Genomic DNA, 19,347 nt, shown 5'->3' on the forward strand with positions numbered 1-19,347 from the left:
TCACGCAGGGATAGCGCTCCTGCCCTCTGTTCTGTTCAGAGGCGTGGCTCCACGCAGGGATAGCGCTCCCGCCCTCTGTTCTGTTCAGAGACGTGGCTCCACGCAGGGATAGCGCTCCTGCCCTCTGTTCTGTTCAGAGACGTGGCTTCACGCAGGGATAGCGCTCCTGCCCTCTGTTCTGTTCAGAGGCGTGGCTCCACGCGGAGGGATAGCGCTCCTGCCCTCTGTTCTGTTCAGAGACGTGGCTCCACGCAGGGATAGCGCTCCTGCCCTCTGTTCTGTTCAGAGGCCTGGCTCCACGCAGGGATAGCGCTCCTGCCCTCTGTTCTGTTCAGAGACGTGGCTCCACGCAGGGATAGCGCTCCTGCCCTCTGTTCTGTTCAGAGACGTGGCTCCACGCAGGGATAGCGCTCCTGCCCTCTGTTCTGTTCAGAGGCGTGGCTCCACGCAGGGATAGCGCTCCTGCCCTCTGTTCTGTTCAGAGACGTGGCTCCACGCACGGATAGCGCTCCTGCCCTCTGTTCTGTTCAGAGGCGTGACTCCACGCACGGATAGCGCTCCTCCCCTCTGTTCTGTTCAGAGGCGTGGCTCCACGCAGGGATAGCGCTCCTGCCCTCTGTTCTGTTCAGAGACGTGGCTCCACGCAGGGGTAGCGCTCCTGCCCTCTGTTCTGTTCAGAGGCGTGGCTCCACGCAGGGATAGCGCTCCTGCCCTCTGTTCTGTTCAGAGACGTGGCTCCACGCAGGGATAGCGCTCCTGCCCTCTGTTCTGTTCAGAGGCGTGGCTCCACGCAGGGATAGCGCTCCTGCCCTCTGTTCTGTTCAGAGGCGTGACTCCACGCAGGGATAGCGCTCCTGCCCTCTGTTCTGTTCAGAGGCGTGACTCCACGCAGGGATAGCGCTCCTGCCCTCTGTTCTGTTCAGAGACGTGGCTCCACGCAGGGATAGCGCTCCTGCCCTCTGTTCTGTTCAGAGACGTGGCTCCACGCAGGGATAGCGCTCCTGCCCTCTGTTCTGTTCAGAGGCGTGGCTCCACGCAGGGATAGCGCTCCTGCCCTCTGTTCTGTTCAGAGACGTGGCTCCACGCAGGGATAGCGCTCCTGCCCTCTGTTCTGTTCAGAGGCGTGACTCCACGCAGGGATAGCGCTCCTGCCCTCTGTTCTGTTCAGAGGCGTGGCTCCACGCAGGGATAGCGCTCCTGCCCTCTGTTCTGTTCAGAGGCGTGGCTCCACGCAGGGATAGCGCTCCTGCCCTCTGTTCTGTTCAGAGGCGTGGCTCCACGCAGGGATAGCGCTCCTGCCCTCTGTTCTGTTCAGAGGCGTGGCTCCACGCAGGGATAGCGCTCCTGCCCTCTGTTCTGTTCAGAGACGTGGCTCCACGCAGGGATAGCGCTCCTGTCCTCTGTTCTGTTCAGAGACGTGACTCCACGCAGGGATAGCGCTCCTGCCCTCTGTTCTGTTCAGAGGCGTGGCTCCACGCGGAGGGATAGCGCTCCTGCCCTCTGTTCTGTTCAGAGACGTGACTCCACGCAGGGATAGCGCTCCTGCCCTCTGTTCTGTTCAGAGGCGTGGCTCCACGCAGGGATAGCGCTCCTGCCCTCTGTTCTGTTCAGAGGTGTGGCTCCACGCAGGGATAGCGCTCCTGCCCTCTGTTCTGTTCAGAGACGTGGCTCCACGCAGGGATAGCGCTCCTGCCCTCTGTTCTGTTCAGAGGCGTGGCTCCACGCAGGGATAGCGCTCCTGCCCTCTGTTCTGTTCAGAGACGTGGCTCCACGCAGGGATAGCGCTCCTGTCCTCTGTTCTGTTCAGAGGCGTGACTTCACGCAGGGATAGCGCTCCTGCCCTCTGTTCTGTTCAGAGGCGTGACTCCACGCAGGGATAGCGCTCCTGCCCTCTGTTCTGTTCAGAGACGTGGCTCCACGCAGGGATAGCGCTCCTGCCCTCTGTTCTGTTCAGAGACGTGGCTCCACGCAGGGATAGCGCTCCTGTCCTCTGTTCTGTTCAGAGACGTGGCTCCACGCAGGGATAGCGCTCCTGCCCTCTGTTCTGTTCAGAGACGTGGCTCCACGCACGGATAGCGCTCCTGCCCTCTGTTCTGTTCAGAGGCGTGGCTCCACGCAGGGATAGCGCTCCTGTCCTCTGTTCTGTTCAGAGACGTGACTCCACGCAGGGATAGCGCTCCTGCCCTCTGTTCTGTTCAGAGGCGTGGCTTCACGCAGGGATAGCGCTCCTGCCCTCTGTTCTGTTCAGAGACGTGGCTCCACGCAGGGATAGCGCTCCTGCCCTCTGTTCTGTTCAGAGGCGTGGCTCCACGCAGGGATAGCGCTCCTGCCCTCTGTTCTGTTCAGAGACGTGACTCCACGCAGGGATAGCGCTCCTGCCCTCTGTTCTGTTCAGAGGCGTGGCTCCACGCAGGGATAGCGCTCCTGCCCTCTGTTCTGTTCAGAGGCGTGACTTCACGCAGGGATAGCGCTCCTGCCCTCTGTTCTGTTCAGAGACGTGGCTCCACGCAGGGATAGCGCTCCTGTCCTCTGTTCTGTTCAGAGGCGAGGCTCCACGCACGGATAGCGCTCCTGCCCTCTGTTCTGTTCAGAGGCGTGGTTCCACGCAGGGATAGCGCTCCTGCCCTCTGTTCTGTTCAGAGGCGTGGCTCCACGCACGGATAGCGCTCCTGCCCTCTGTTCTGTTCAGAGGCGTGACTCCACGCAGGGATAGCGCTCCTGCCCTCTGTTCTGTTCAGAGGCGTGGCTCCACGCAGGGATAGCGCTCCTGCCCTCTGTTCTGTTCAGAGGCGTGGCTCCACGCAGGGATAGCGCTCCTGCCCTCTGTTCTGTTCAGAGACGTGGCTCCACGCACGGATAGCGCTCCTGCCCTCTGTTCTGTTCAGAGGCGTGACTCCACGCAGGGATAGCGCTCCTGCCCTCTGTTCTGTTCAGAGGCGTGGCTCCACGCACGGATAGCGCTCCTGCCCTCTGTTCTGTTCAGAGACGTGGCTCCACGCACGGATAGCGCTCCTCCCCTCTGTTCTGTTCAGAGGCGTGGCTCCACGCAGGGATAGCGCTCCTGCCCTCTGTTCTGTTCAGAGACGTGGCTCCACGCACGGATAGCGCTCCTGCCCTCTGTTCTGTTCAGAGACGTGGCTCCACGCACGGATAGCGCTCCTCCCCTCTGTTCTGTTCAGAGACGTGACTCCACGCAGGGATAGCGCTCCTGCCCTCTGTTCTGTTCAGAGGTGTGGCTCCACGCAGGGATAGCGCTCCTGCCCTCTGTTCTGTTCAGAGACGTGGCTCCACGCAGGGATAGCGCTCCTGCCCTCTGTTCTGTTCAGAGACGTGGCTCCACGCAGGGATAGCGCTCCTGCCCTCTGTTCTGTTCAGAGACGTGGCTCCACGCACGGATAGCGCTCCTGCCCTCTGTTCTGTTCAGAGACGTGGCTCCACGCAGGGATAGCGCTCCTGCCCTCTGTTCTGTTCAGAGACGTGGCTTCACGCAGGGATAGCGCTCGTGCCCTCTGTTCTGTTCAGAGACGTGGCTCCACGCAGGGATAGCGCTCCTGCCCTCTGTTCTGTTCAGAGACGTGGCTTCACGCAGGGATAGCGCTCGTGCCCTCTGTTCTGTTCAGAGGCGTGGCTCCACGCAGGGATAGCGCTCGTGCCCTCTGTTCTGTTCAGAGACGTGGCTCCACGCAGGGATAGCGCTCCTGCCCTCTGTTCTGTTCAGAGACGTGGCTTCACGCAGGGATAGCGCTCCTGCCCTCTGTTCTGTTCAGATACGTGGCTCCACGCACGGATAGCGCTCCTGCTCTCTGTTCTGTTCAGAGACGTGGCTCCACGCACGGATAGCGCTCCTGCCCTCTGTTCTGTTCAGAGACGTGGCTCCACGCAGGGATAGCGCTCCTGCCCTCTGTTCTGTTCAGAGACGTGGCTCCACGCAGGGATAGCGCTCCTGCCCTCTGTTCTGTTCAGAGACGTGGCTTCACGCAGGGATAGCGCTCCTGCCCTCTGTTCTGTTCAGAGACGTGGCTCCACGCAGGGATAGCGCTCCTGCCCTCTGTTCTGTTCAGAGACGTGGCTCCACGCAGGGATAGCGCTCCTGCCCTCTGTTCTGTTCAGAGACGTGGCTCCACGCAGGGATAGCGCTCCTGCCCTCTGTTCTGTTCAGAGACGTGGCTCCACGCAGGGATAGCGCTCCTGCCCTCTGTTCTGTTCAGAGACGTGGCTCCACGCAGGGATAGCGCTCCTGCCCTCTGTTCTGTTCAGAGGCGAGGCTCTACGCAGGGTTAGTGCTCCCGCCCTGTGTTCTATTCAGAGGCGTGAGTCCCGTTTTCTTGCCATGTTCTGGTCACCGTGCCTTTGTATGTGACTGGTGTTTTTTTCAGTACTGGGGATTGAACCCAGGGCTTTGCCACATGCTAGGCAAGCACTCTACCCTTGAGCTACAGCCCATCCTTGTAGTGATAGGTTTTGAAGTCAGCTATTGTGATGCCTCTAGTTTTGTAGTGTATTTTGCTCAGAACCATTTTGGCTGTTCTGGGTCTTCTGTGGTTCCATATGAATTTTAGGATTGTTTTTCTGTTTCTGTGAAGAATACCTTTGGCATTTTTATGGCAGCTACATTGAAATTATAGGTCTCTTGGGAACAATAAGCATTTTAACAATATGAGTCCTTCCAACCCATGGACATAGAATAGCTTCCCTTTTGGGCGTGTCCTCTGATTTCTTCCGTCAGTATCTGTTAGAAATACCGGGTGCTGTGAGGAATCAGACATGTGCTGAGAGGTAGCCCAGTGAGGCAAGTTTTTCTTCTCAGAAGGACATGCCAGCACAAGAATCTGGCAAGTAAGCCACACAGACTGGGTGCAGCCAGCGTTTTATCCCTGGTGCACACGGTCCCTCCCCGCCCCTCACTGGCTGAGTACAGTCTTCCCGTGTCACCTGGGTTTTACTGCCTCCCCTTGTGTTATTTAAAGACGCGTACCTTTGGTTGTTCCTACCCGCTTTGTTTTCCTATCACGGGGAAGCCTTCTTGGGGTACGTGCATTCTAACGTGTACATGGCTCTTACTTCTTTACCTAAGTTACTATTTTTTTGGGGGGGGGTACTGGGTATATAACCCAGAGGCACTTAACCACCGAGCCATATCCCCAACCCCTTTTCTTTTTTATTTTGAGATGGGGTCTTGCCAAGTTGCTTAGGGCCTCACTAAGTTGCTGAGGCTGGCTTTGAACTTGTGATTCCTCCGCCTTAGCCTCCCGAGTTGCAGTGTTATAGGCGTGCACCACCTTTGCCTGGCCCTAAGTCACTATTTCTTAACAGAGATTTCCATCTCTATTGGTTAGACTGACCCCTCCCCCACCTCCTGTTTGGCAAGAGGCTGTTCAGTGTGTGGACTTTGGATCCGCCATATCCATAGGCTGTGGCGCTTTTGTGTAACTTTGCATTCTGCTGTTTCCCTTCTGGCTGCCTTTCTTTCAGCCCAATTTTACTTTTAAGACCAACTATCATTCTGAAAATGGATCACTGAACTTTCTATTTCTCACAGTGTCTGATAATTTTCATTGTAGAGATCTTCTACTTCCCTTGTTACAATCATCCCCAAGTATTTGATTTGTAAGTTTATGAATGAGATTGCTCTCTTGATTTCTTTTTCAATCTTGTTATCAGAGTGTAAAATGTTACTGAATTTTGTATGTGATTTTGTATCTTGAAGCTTTTCTGAATTTGTTTATCAGTTCTAACAACTTTTTGATAGGGCAGTTAGAGTTTTGTTTGGAGATTGAACCCAGTGCCCAACACATGACAGACTAAACCCAGAAACTTAGGATTTTCTTCCTTCCTCCCTTCCTCCCTTCCTCCCTTCCTTTTGTTCTTGGTATTAGGCGTTGAACCCAGGGGTACTTCACCACTGATCCACATCTCTAGTCCTTTTTATCTTTTATTTTGAGAAAGGATCTTCTGAGTTGCTTAGAGCCTTGCTGAATTGCTGAGGCTGGCCTCAAACTTGTGGTCCTCTTGCCTTGTGCACCACTGTGTCTTGCAGACCTAGGGTTTTCTGTACTAAATCAAGTCACCTGTAATTTGACTTCCTTCCTTCCAGTTTGAGTGCCTTGTTCCTCTTCCCTGATGGCCTTTGCTGAGCCTCCAGCATGACAGTGAGTACAGAGTGATAGTGGCGTCCTTGCCTCATTCCAGATCTCAGAGGAGACATTTTGAGTTTTCCTCGTCGGTATAATATTGGCTGTGGATTTTTCATGTATAATCTTAGTAGTTTGAGATATGTTCCTTCTGTACCTGATTTGTTGAGAGTTTTTATCATGAAGGGACGTTGAATCTTTTTGAATGCCTTTTCTTCATGTTTTTAAGTGATCATGTGGTTTTTGTGCTTCATTTTGTTGGTGTGCCGTATCACGTTCATCAATCTGTAAGTGTTAAACCGTCTTTGTATCTCTGGGATGGATCCCACTTCCTCATGGTATATGGTCTTTTTCATGTGCTGATGGATTTGGGTTACTAGTATTTTGTTAAGAATTTTTGTATCCATGTTCATCTGGAATATTAGTCTAATTTTTAAAAATTGTATCTTTGTCTGGTCTTGGTAACAGGGTAATGCTGGCTCCATAAAAAAAATTTTTAGCAGAGTTTTCCTCTTTTTCAACTTTTGGAATAGTTTAAGAAAAATTGGAGCCAGGTGGGGTAGTGCACACCTGTAATCCCAGTGACTCGGGAGGCTGAGGCAGGAGTATCACAAGTTCAAGGTCAGCCTTAGCAACTTGGTGAGGCCCTAAGCAACTTAGTGAAACCCTGTCTCAACATTAAAAAATAAAAAGGGCTGGGACTATGACTCAGAGGTCGAGTGTCTCTTGGTTAAATCCCCAGTGCCAAAAAAAAAAAAGAGAGAGAGAGATTGAAATTAGTTCTTTCTCTTTGTTTATACTGAAGATTAAACTGAGAAGCACTTTGCCACTGAGCTACAATTTGAGACAGGGTCTCAGTAAGCTGCTTAGGGCTTTGCTAAATTGCTGAGGATGGCCTCAAAATTGTGATCCTCCTGCCTCAGCCTTCCAAGTCACTGGGATTACAGGGATGAGCCACTACACCTGAGCAGAATTAGTTCTGTAAAGGTTTTGTCGACTGCAGATAAAAAGTCATCAGGTCCTAGAATTTCTATTAATAGAGACTTAATTAGTATCTCTATCTTATTACTCATCGGTCTGTGTAGATTTTCTGTTATATTGTTTTTCTTTCTTTCTTTCTTTTTTTTTTTTTTTTTTTTGGTGGTACTGGGAATTGTACCCAGGACCTCACGCATACTAGGCAAGTGCTCTACCACTAAGCTATATCCCCAGCCCAGATTTTCTTTTTATTCTTGATTCAGTCTTGGTAGTCTTGGTAGGTTGTATGTATTCATGAATGTGTCTATTTCATCTAGATTTTTCAGTATGTTAGCCTAATTGTTCATAGTAGTTTCTTATGATCCTTTATATTTCTGTATAGGTGTCAGTTTTTGAGACAGTCTTGCTAATTTGTATTTCTGCTGTATCTTTTGTAATGTCTACTTTTTCATCTCTGATTTTAATTATTTGGGCCTTCCCTTGGTTTTAGTTTCTAGCTAAAAGTTTTGTCAGTTTTGTTTATCTTTTTTAAAACTGATCCTTTGATTTTTAGTTTTGATTTTATGTATTTCTTCTCTGAAGTTCTGATCTTTGTTATTTCTTTTCTTCTAATTTTGGTGGGTGTAATAGTTAATTTGAATTGTCAACTTGATTGGATTAAGAGATGTGGATGATTAAGAGGCCTCTGGGTGTGTCCTTGAGGGTGTGTCTAGGAATGATTGGCATGTGGGATAGTGAACTGAAGTGGAGCCCCTCCCTAAGCGTGGGCCGCACCGCCCAACAGCATGGAATAAAAGCTGGAAGGACAAGGAAGCAGATGTAGATGCAAACTCGGCTCTTCTTGAACAGGTTTGTGCAGACACAGACCTGCTCCTCAGCAGGGTCTGTAGGCTCACTGGGCCACAGCTTTGCAGATCTCTGTATAGCTGGTCACGAGGAAACAGCACCTTCAAAGTGCAAGAGTTCTGCTTTACTTCCTGTGGAGCATTTAAGTCAGGCCGGGGTGCAGCCCAGCCCCGTGGGCCAAACCACCCATGTGAACCCACCAGCAACTGGAGTCTGTCCTAAAGTCTCACTTTGACTTGGGTTTTACTTCTATGTTTTGTCCTCTTTGTATGGCTTGACACAATGTCTAGTGCAGTAGTTATCCTGAAGATTCTGGTTCTCTAGAGTGTGACGGAATCAGTGGAATTCCCATGGACGGTGCACCTCACAAGGCAGGTTCTGTCCAGTGTTGCCTCGTGTGTACGTGTTGCCCAGCACGACATCTGGGTATCAGGAGCCTGCAGACCTGTTGATTGACTGAGGAGCATCCCTATGGCCCTCAGCTGTTCTGTGGAGAGTCCACATGTCTTCATATTTAGTATCATGCTAGCAATTTGTTCTCCTGCTAGTGTAAGTGAAGTCATGTCATAATAAAATTGTGTGTGAGAGAGGCAGAGACACAGAGAGAGAGAGACAGAGAGACAGAGAGAGACAGAGACAGACACACACAAAGAGACACAGAGGGACAGTGAGATACACAGTAAGAGAGACATCCAGAGATGGAGGGAGAGACAGAGATGTAGGCACAGTAAGAGAGAGAGAGAGAGAAACACAGACAGACATTGAGACAGGGAGAGTGAGAGGTAAAAGCAATACCACCTTGAAATTGACCACTATCTACTTGGAAGAGTACTTCACTCGGCTCACTGGGCCTGGCTCCTGCCAAGGCAGGGCTGTGAACTCGTGGTGGAACCTTGTGTAAGTTCTCATCCTTTCTCCACATATATTCCGTGTCTGTGCACTGAGAGCAGGACTACATGGTTTAGAGGGGTTGGTTCAACCGTCCTCATGACACGTCGTGTGCCGTGATGAGTGTAAATGTAGTGCACCTTTACTGCCGTGGCCGCATAGCGCCGTGTGTTGCACGTGCACACGTGCACGTATCTCCGTAGTTATGTGGAGCGCTGGGACACGAGCGCCCCGGAGTGGAATGTTTGTGCGGCATTGTTCACTCTGGCACGCCTGTCATCCCAGCTTCTTGGAAGGCCGAGGCAGGAGGATCAAGTTTGAGGCCAGCCTGGGCTCTTCACAAGACCTTCTCTCCAGGTGGAAAGGGGTGAATGTGGCTTAGCAGCAGAGCACCCTGGACCTGCTCCGCAGCACCACAGATGAGCACGTGCGTGGAGGCCTGCAGGGGACCCCGAGCGGGATCTCACACAAATGTGCAGTGACGAGGTGCCTCTGCACAAGGCGTGTCTGTGGTCAGGGTCTAAGGACAAGCCACCTGTCTGACCAAGGAACGAGGCCCGGCCCTGGGGCATGGCCTCCATGGTTGTCCTCCTCAGGGCTTGCCCAGTTGTGTGGGGCAGAGGGTCTCAGGTTGGGGACGGTCACAGGGCTGGGCCTGCGGGTCCTGGCTCTCCTCTCAGCCCTCCACCCTGCCGTGGCCTCCTTGGCTTGCCCTGTGGCTTCACCCTGTTGCTGCCTTCAAGGCCGAGCCTCCCGGTCGTTTCCTCGGGTCCCTAGGCTGAGGGCGATGGGTCGGTTTTCAGTCTCACCTGCCCCTGAACCTGTCTTTTCTCCCCAGAGCAGACGTGTGGCCTGGTGTGGCCGCAGAGCAGGACAGATGAGTGCCGATGTTTGCCTCTACTCCTGGCCCTGCTCCTACTACCTGGATCTCGAGAAGCGGTGGGTGCCTGGGAAACTGTCCTTGAGGCCGCGCTCTCTGCAGTTCACCACGGAGCGAGCTGGAGCAGCTCTCGTGGGCGTGCCGCTCTGCAGCGTGGTTGCCATCAGGAAGGAGGCCACCCACCTCATCTTCAGTGCCATCACCGTCCTGGAGAGGAGCCGTCGCAAGCACTGGTTCAGCTCCCTGCAGCCCAGCCGCAATGCGGTCTTCAGCGTCATCGAGCACTTCTGGAGGGAGCTGCTGCTGGCCCAGCCAGGAGCTGCTGCAGAGCAGACGCCATCCCCCTCCACCAAGGGGCAGGAGCTGACCGGACTGATGGCCAGCTCCCAGAGGCGCTTGGAAGATGCCGCCAAGGCCCTTCACCACCAGGGCGAGCAGCTGGAGAGCGTCATGCAGGGCCTGCAGAAGATGGAGTCGGACCTGGACGTGGCTGACAGGTGCGTGCGCCCGGACCCGCTGCCGCACCGTGGGGGTGGAGCGCCCTGCGGCGGGCTGAGCGTCCGCTGGGCGCCTCCTGCAGGGCGCCCTCAGAGCTACCTGTGCGGAAAGCTGTGCTCTGCACAGGCTTCCTCGAGGTCACCCGTGTCCTGCCTGTTCAGAGGGGCAGCGAGGTGAGCGTCCTGGGATGACTGCTGAGTGACTCCTGTTGGTCCTGGGTAAGGGTCCCCTGTGTCCTGGTTCTCGGGCCGCAGGCGCAGTGAGGCCAGCATCCGCTGGTGAGTGTGTGGCTGTTCTGACTCGGGTCACCAGCGGGCAGTGAGGTCTGTGTCCCTTCCTGTGATGACCCATGTTGTGGTGTGTGGTGGTTCTCATGCATGTGTTCAGATGTGTGTCATGGTCGTCCCTCACTAAGGGCTGAGTGTCACGGCGCGGATGTGAGGTGTCCCCCAAAAGCTCACGTGAGACAGTGCAAGAAGGTTCCAAGGAGAGATGATCCGGTGGTGAGGGTCTGAGCCCGTAGGTGAACTGACCCCCTGGTGGGACGAACCGAGTGGTTGCTGAGGTGGCAGGTGAGGCTGGAGGAGGACCCTGGGGCCTGGCTTTGGGCGTGTCGGTATCTGAGTGGAGCCTCACCCTGCTTCCTGGTCCCCGCTGAGCTGCTCCCCTCTGCCAGGCTCTTCCCACGATGTCCTGCCTCACCTCCAGCCCTGAGGCAGGGAGCTGCCTTCTGTGGCCTGCGACCTCTGAAACCCCGAGCCTCAAATGAGCTCTTCCTCCTCTGCAGCCGTGCCGGTCGGGTCCTTGGGTCAGTGGCGAACAGGCTAAGACGCGGAGTCGGCCTGGAACGTGGAGTCCTGCGGCCTGCCTCCTGGGTCTCTGGGACGCGGGGGTGCTGCCACTCTGGCTCTGCACTTCACGGCCGAGGAGCTCTTGTCTTGCAGACCTTCTTACAGTCACGGCCAGGTCCTTCGCTGGAGTTCAGTCGCCTGCTTTGCTTTTCCTTTTTTTAATTGTCTGATTTCACCTATTTGCTCTTTTCCTCTGTCTCCTCATCGGCAGCATTCCCTGATTCCCTGTCCATGATCCCTGTGTGGACGGAGCTACCAGGCTTGGCTACCTCTGGGACCCAACGACAGTTCCCTGCCTTCAGCCTGGAGCACGACCCTCTAGGGCTGGTCCACTCTTGCTTTCTTCTTCCTATCCAAGAGGCCACCTGGGTGGCCAGGTGGCTGTGTCTGGGAGTGGTGGACCCAGGACTCTTATTGGGCCCAACAGAATGTCTCACGGTGACTGCCCAGGTGGGACGCAGTCTCCTTGTTCTTCTCCAGGTCCACCTCCAGCCTGGGCTCTCCCTGACCCCACCTTGTCCTCAGGTATGGGCCCCATCTCCTGTGCTCTCCAGGTCCACCTCCAGCCTGGGCTCTCCCTGAACCCACCCCTGTCCTCAGGTCCTGGACCCCAGTCTCCTGTGCTCTCCAGGTCACCTCCAGCCTGGGCTCTCCCTGACCCCACCCTGCCCTCAGGTCCTAGACCCCAGTCTCCTGTGCCCTCCAGGTCCACCTCTAGCCTGGGCTCTCCCTGACCCCACCCTGCCCTCAGGTCCTGGGCCCTAGTCTCCTGTGCTCTCCAGGTCACCTCCATCCTGGGCTCTCCCTGACCCCACCCTACCCTCAGGTATGGGCCTCAGTCTCCTGTGCTCTCCAGGTCACCTCCAGCCTGGGCTCTCCCTGACCCCACCCTGCCCTCAGGTATGGGCCCCAGTCTCCTGTGCCCTCCAGGTCACCTCCAGCCTGGGCTCTCCCTGAACCACCCCTGTCCTCAGGTCCTGGGCCCCAGTCTCCTGTGCCCTCCAGGTCACCTCCAGCCTGGGCTCTCCCTGACCCCACCCTGCCCTCAGGTATGGGCCCCAGTCTGCTGTGCTCTCCAGGTCACCTCCAGCCTGGGCTCTCCCTGACCCCACCCTGCCCTCAGGTCCTGGACCCCAGTCTCCTGTGCTCTCCAGGTCACCTCCAGCCTGGGCTCTCCCTGAACCCACCCCTGTCCTCAGGTCCTGGATCCCAGTCTGCTGTGCTCTCCAGGTCACCTCCAGCCTGGGCTCTCCCTGACCCCACCCTGCCCTCAGGTCCTAGACCCCAGTCTCCTGTGCTCTCCAGGTCACCTCCTCCTGGGCTCTCCCTGACCCCACCCTGTCCTCAGGTCCTAGACCCCAATCTGCTGTGCTCTCCATGTCACCTCCAGCCTGGGCTCTCCTGACCCCACCCTGTACTCAGGTATGGGCCCCAGTCTCCTGTGCCCTCCAGGTCACCTCCAGCCTGGGCTCTCCTGACCCTACCCTGTCCTCAGGTCCTGGGCCCCAGTCTCCTGTGCCCTCCAGGTCACCTCCAGCCTGGGCTCTCCCTGACCCCACCCTGTCCTCAGGTCCTGGACCCCAGTCTCCTGTGCCCTCCAGGTCACCTCCAGCCTGGGCTCTCCCTGACCCCACCCTGCCCTCAGGTATGGACCCCAGTCTCCTGTGCTCTCCAGGTCACCTCCAGCCTGGGCTCTCCCTGACCCCACCCTGCCCTCAGGTATGGGCCCCAGTCTCCTGTGCCCTCCAGGTCACCTCCAGCCTGGGCTCTCCCTGACCCCACCCTGCCCTCAGGTATGGACCCCAGTCTCCTGTGCCCTCCAGGTCACCTCCAGCCTGGGCTCTCCTTGACCCCACCCTGCTCTCAGGTATGGACCCCAGTCTCCTGTGCCCTCCAGGTCACCTCCAGCCTGGGCTCCCCTTGACCCCACCCTGCTCTCAGGTATGGACCCCAGTCTCCTGTGCCCTCCAGGTCACCTCCAGCCTGGGCTCTCCCTGACCCCACCCTGCCCTCAGGTATGGACCCCAGTCTCCTGTGCCCTCCAGGTCACCTCCAGCCTGGGCTCTCCCTGACCCCACCCTGTCCTCAGGTCCTGGACCCCAGTCTCCTGTGCCCTCCAGGTCACCTCCAGCCTGGGCTCTCCCTGACCCCACCCTGCCCTCAGGTATGGACCCCAGTCTCCTGTGCTCTCCAGGTCACCTCCAGCCTGGGCTCTCCCTGACCCCACCCTGTCCTCAGGTCTTGGACTCCAGTCTCCTGTGCCCTCCAGGTCACCTCCAGCCTGGGCTCTCCTGACCCCACCCTGTACTCAGGTATGGGCCCCAGTCTGCTGTGCCCTCCAGGTCACCTCCAGCCTGGGCTCTCCCTGACCCCACCCTGTCCTCAGGTCCTGGACCCCAGTCTCCTGTGCTCTCCAGGTCACCTCCAGCCTGGGCTCTCCCTGACCCCACCCTGCCCTCAGGTATGGGCCCCAGTCTCCTGTGCCCTCCAGGTCACCTCCAGCCTGGGCTCTCCCTGACCCCACCCTGCCCTCAGGTATGGACCCCAGTCTCCTGTGCCCTCCAGGTCACCTCCAGCCTGGGCTCTCCTTGACCCCACCCTGCTCTCAGGTATGGACCCCAGTCTCCTGTGCCCTCCAGGTCACCTCCAGCCTGGGCTCCCCTTGACCCCACCCTGCTCTCAGGTATGGGCCCCAGTCCTTTTCAGCAGCTGGCCTGTTTTTCAGCCTGACCCTGTAACTGTCCTGCAGTCCCTCCTTTCCTGCCCAGCCCCCCTCACCCCAGGTTGCATTCTTGTGCTGTTGTGTGTCCCTTCATCCCTTGCAGACTGTGTGTTCATACTGTCATCTTAACCAGTATCCCAGCTGTTCTCCCTAAAGGTGTGTCTTTGAAAATATTCTTTTTTATCACATGAGGTTCTAACTTCTTTTAAATGTCTTTTAGAATTTTTTTTTAATTTCTAAATTTGTTCTAATTAGTTATACATGACAGTAGAATGCATTCATGCATTTTGATAAATCATACAAGATGGAGTATAATTTCTCATTTTTCTGATTGGACACATATTATAGGATCACATCAGTCATGCAGTCGTACGTGTACATGAGATGATGATGTCTGTTTCACTCTACGGTCCTTCCTGTCCCTATATCCCTTCCCCTTGCTTCACTCCTCTCTACCTAATCTAAAGTGACTATTTTTCCCTAGCACCCCCACCCCTTAGTGTGAGTTAGCATCCACATATCAGAGAAAACATTTAGCCTTTGGTTTTTTGGCTTTGGCTTATTTCATTTAGCATAATATTCTCCCAACTCCATACATGAAATCTAGTTGCATCTCATGCATCTAGGTGTCCTTCAACAGATGAACCAAAATAAAGCTTTTTCCTTTATAAGCGGACTATCTCAGGTATTTCTTATAGTAACAGTAAGCTCACTGACTCAATAGTGAATGTTAGAAATGTGATTGCTTTTATAGAGACCTTTAATAAGAATTTCATTCTTCTTAAAGCTAAGTAATATTCCATTGTAAGTGTATATATGTTTATATGTGTATATAGATATGTATGTGTGTGTGTGTATATGTATGTATACACACATACACATACCAGATTTTCTTGATCCATTCATCTTTTGAAGGACAGCTAGGTGCACAAGATTTCATATTTTTATTAAATTTTTTTTATTTTTACATACTGTATTTTCATTCATTGTACACAAATGAGGTACAACTTTTCATTTCTATGATTGTACACAATGTAGATTCACACCATTCATGTAATCATACATACACATAGGATAATACTGTCTGTTTCATTCTACTATCTATCCATCCCCTACCCTCTCCCACCCCTTTTTCCTCTACGCCATCCAAAGATCCTTCATTCTTCTCTTTCCCCCACCCCCACCTCATTATATCTCGTCATCCACTTATCAGAGAAAGCATTAGGCCTTTGGATTTTCGGGCTTGACCTATTTCACTTACATGATATTTTCCAACTTCATTCATTTACCAGCAAATGCCATAATTTTATTCTTCTTTGTGACTGACTAATATTCCACTGTGTATATATACCACAGTTTCTTTATCCATTCGTCAACTGAAGGGCATCTAGGTTGGTTCCACAATCTAGCTTTTGTGAATTGAGCTGCTGTGAACATTGATGTGGCTGCATCACTGGAGTACACTGATTTTAAGTCCTTTGGGTGTAAACCAAGGAGTGGGACAACTGGGTCAAATGATGGGTCCATTCCAAGCTTTCTGAGGAATCTCCATACTGCTTTCCAGAGTGGCTGCACCAATTTGCAACTCTACCAGCAATGTATGAGTGTGCCTTTTTCCCCACATCCACACCAACACTTATTATTGCTTGTGTTCTTGATTATAGCCATTCTAATTGGAGTTAGATGAAATCTTAGGGTGGTTTAAATTTGCATTTCTCTAATTACTAGGGATGATGAGCACTTTTTCATATATTTGTTGATCATCTGTTTATCTTCTGTGAAGTGTCTGCCCATTTCCTTAGCCCATTTACTGATTGGGTTCTTTGTATTTTGGGTGTAAAGTTTTTTAAGTTCTTTATAAACTTAGGAGATGAGTGCTCTGTCTGAAGTGTGTGTGGAAAGATTTTCTCTGACTCTGTAGCCTCTCTTTTCACATTGTCGATTGTTTCCTGTGCTGAGAAAAAACTTTTAAATTTGAATCTATTCCATTTGTTGATTCTTGCTTTTATTTCTTGTGCTGTGGGGTCTTGTTAAAGAAGTATGGTCTTAAGCCAACATGATGGAGATTGGGGCCTACTTTTTCTTCTATTTGGTGAAGGGTCTCAGGTCTAATTCCTAGATCCTTGATCCATTTTGAGTCGAGTTTTGTACAGGGTGAGAGATAGGGGTTTAGTTTCATTTTACTGCACATGGATTTCCAGTTTTGCCAGCACCATTTGTTGAAGAGGCTATCTTTTCTCCATTGTAAGTTTTTGGCACCTTGGTCTAGTATGAGGTATGTGTCTGTGTCTTCTATCTTGTACCATTGGTCTACCTGTCTATTTTGGTGCCAATACCATGCTGTTTTTCTTACTATTGCTCTACAGTAGAGTTTGAGGACTGGTATTGAGATACCTCCTGCATCACTCTTCCTGCCCAGGATTGCTTTGGCTATTCTGGGTCTTTGTTCTTCCAGATGAATTTCATGATTGCTTTTTATGTTTCTATGACAAGTGTCATAGGGATTTTAATTGGAATTGTGTTAAATCTGTGTAGCACCTTTGGAGTATGACCATTTGATGATATTAATTCTGTCTCTCCAAGAACACGGAAGATCTTTCCATCTTCTAAGGTCTTTTTCAATTTCTTTCTTTAATGTTCTGTAGTTTTCATTGTAGAGATTTTTCGCCTCTTTGGTTAGATTGATTCCCAAGTATTTTTTTAGGCTATTGTGAATGGAGTTGTTTTCATTTCCCTTCAGATGTTCATTGCTTATGAATAAAAATGTTTTAGATTTATGCGTGTTGATTTTATAGCCTGCTATTTTGCTGAATTCATTGATGATGTCTAGAAGTTTTCTGGAGGAGTTTTTTGGATCCTCTAAATATAGAATCATGTCTTCAGCAAATAGTGCAGCTTGAGTTCCTCTTTTCCTATTCATATCCCTTTAATTTCTTTAGTCTGTCTAATTGCTCTGGCTGGTATTTCTTTAGTCTGTCTAATTGCTCTGGCTGGTATTTCCAGGACAATGTTGAATAGAAGTGGTGAAAGAGGGCATCCCTGTCTTGTTCCAGTTTTTAAAGGGAATGGTTTCAGTTTTTCTCCATTAAGAATGATTTGGCCATGGGCTTAGCATAAATAGCCTTTACAATGTTCAGGTATGTTCCTACTATCCCTGTTTTTTCTAGTGTTTGAGCATGAAGGAGTGTTGTGTTCTATTTTGTTGTATGCTTTTTCTGTGTCAATTGAAATAACCACGTGATTCTTATAATTAAGTCTATCGACATGATGGATTACATTATGATTTACTGATGTTGAACTAAACTTGCATTCCTGGGATGAGTCCCACTTGATCATGGTGCACTATCTTCTTAATATGTATTTGAATTCAGTTTGCAAGGATTTTGTTAAGAATTTTTGAATCTATATTCATCAGAGATATCGATCTAAAATTTTCTTTCCTGGTATGTCTTTGTCTGGTTTGGGTTGAGGGTGATGGTAGCTTAATAGAATGAGTTTGGTAGGGTACCCTCCTTTTCTATTTCCTGGAATACTTTGAGAAGTATTGGAATGAGTTCTTCTTTGAAGGTCTTGTAGAACTTGGCTGAGAATCCATCTGGTTCTGGGCTTTTCTGGGTTGGTAGGTTTTCAATGCCTTCTTCTATTTCATTGCTTGATATTGATCTGTTTAAATTGTGTATGTCCTCCTGGTTCAGTTTAGGAGGAGCATACATCTCTAGAAATTTGTGCTGTCTTCAGTATTTTCTATTTTGTTGGAGTATAGATTTTCAAAGTAGCTTTCATTATGTTAAGTCTTTCAGTGGTGTTTGTCGTGCTATTTCCTTTTTCATCATGAATTTTAGTAATTTGAGTTTATTTCTCCTTCTCTTTGTTAGGGTGGCTAAGGGTTTGTCTATTTTGTTTACTTTTTCAAAGAACCAACTTTTTGTTTTGTCAATTTTTTGAATTGTTTCTTTTGTTTCAGTTTCATTGATTTCAGCTCAGATCTTAATTATTTCCTGTCTTCTGCTCCTTTTGGTGTTGTTCTGTTCTTCTTTTTCTAGGGCTCTGAGCTGTAATGTTAGGTCATTTAGTGTTGACTTTTCATTCTTTTCTGGAATGCGCTCCATGCAATGAGTTTTCCTCTTAGCACTGCTTTCACAGTGTCCCAGAGATTGGATATGTTGTATAGTCATTCTCATTGACCTCTAAGAATTTTTTATCTCCTCCTGATGTTTTCTGTTTTCCATGTTTCATTCAATAGCATATTATTAGTCTCCAGGTGTTGGAGTAATTTTTTTGTCATTGATTTCTAATTTCATTCCATTATGATCTGATAGAACACAAGGCAGTATCTCTATTTTTTTGCAGTTACCAATGGCTGCTTTGTGATATAGCATATGGTCAATTTTAGAGAAGATTCCATGTGCTGCTGAGAAGAAAGTGAATCTGCTTGTTGATGGATGGAATATTCTACATATGTCTATTAAGTCTAGGTTATTGATTGTGTTATGAGTTCTGTGTTTCTCTGTTTGGTTTTTGTTTGGAAGATCTATCTAGTGGTGACAGTGGTGTGTTAAAATCACCCAGAATTATTGTGTTGTGATTGGTGTTGATTCCTGGAATTGAGAAGGATTTGTTTGATGTACAGGGATGCACTGTTGTTTGGGGCATAAATATTTACTATGTTATGTCTTCCTGATTTATGGTTCCCACAAGCAGTATGAAATGTCCTTCTTATTCCTTCTGACTAACTTTGGCTTGAAGTCCACTTTATCTGTTATAAAGATGGAAACCCCCACTTTTTTACTGAGTCCATGTGCATGGTAGGTTTTTTTCCCATCCTTTCCCCTTTCACCTTTAGTCTGTGGATGTCTTTTTCTTGAAAGCAGCATATTGTTGGGTCTTTGTTTTTAATCCATTCTGCCAGTCTATGTCATTTGATTGATGAGTTTAGGCCATTAACGTTCAGGGTTATTATTGAGATATGATTTGTATTCTCAGTCATTGGGCTCATTTTTGGCTTTTAACTTGACGTGGTTTCTCCTTTGAATGGTTTTTCTTTTAAGGTATTTCAGCCCTTTGTGACCTACATTGTTGTTTTTCATTTCCTCCCCTTAGAATATTTTGTTGAGATATTCCATAGCATGGTCTTTCTATTGTAAATTCTTTTAACTTTGTTTATCATGGAAGGATTTTATTTCATCTTCAAATCTGAAGGTTAGTTTTGCTGGGTATAGGATACTTGGTTGGCAACCATGTTCTTTCAGAGCTTGAAATATGTTGTTCCAGGCCCTTCTAGCTTTTAGAGTCTGGGCTGAGAAATCTGTTGATATCAGTATTGGTCTACCCCTATATGTAATCTGATGCTTTTTTCTCACAGCATTCAAAATCCTATCTTTATTTTGAATGTTAGGCATTTTCATTATAATGTGCCTTGGTGTGGATCTGTTGTGATTTTGTGCATTTGGTGTTCTGTAAGCCTCTTGTATTTGAGTTTCCATTTCATTCTTCAAGTTTGGGAAATTTTCTGATATTATTTCATTGAATAGGTTGTTCATTCCTTTGGTTTGT

General features: G+C 50.5%; 1 protein-coding gene across 1 annotated transcript in view; it reads left to right on the forward strand.

Moving 5' to 3' along the window:
* Snap47 (synaptosome associated protein 47) overlaps nt 1–19,347 on the forward strand; it is a 77,698-nt gene that overhangs the window by 19,115 nt on the left and 39,236 nt on the right. Inside the window, exon 2 of the mRNA XM_047537582.1 lies at nt 9,682–10,220. Coding sequence (XP_047393538.1) covers nt 9,721–10,220 — 500 coding nt within the window. The 5' untranslated portion in view covers nt 9,682–9,720. The remainder of the gene's footprint in view (nt 1–9,681; nt 10,221–19,347) is intronic.

This window comes from Sciurus carolinensis, unplaced genomic scaffold (assembly GCF_902686445.1).
Source record: "Sciurus carolinensis unplaced genomic scaffold, mSciCar1.2, whole genome shotgun sequence".
Classification (NCBI taxonomy): domain Eukaryota; kingdom Metazoa; phylum Chordata; class Mammalia; order Rodentia; family Sciuridae; genus Sciurus; species Sciurus carolinensis.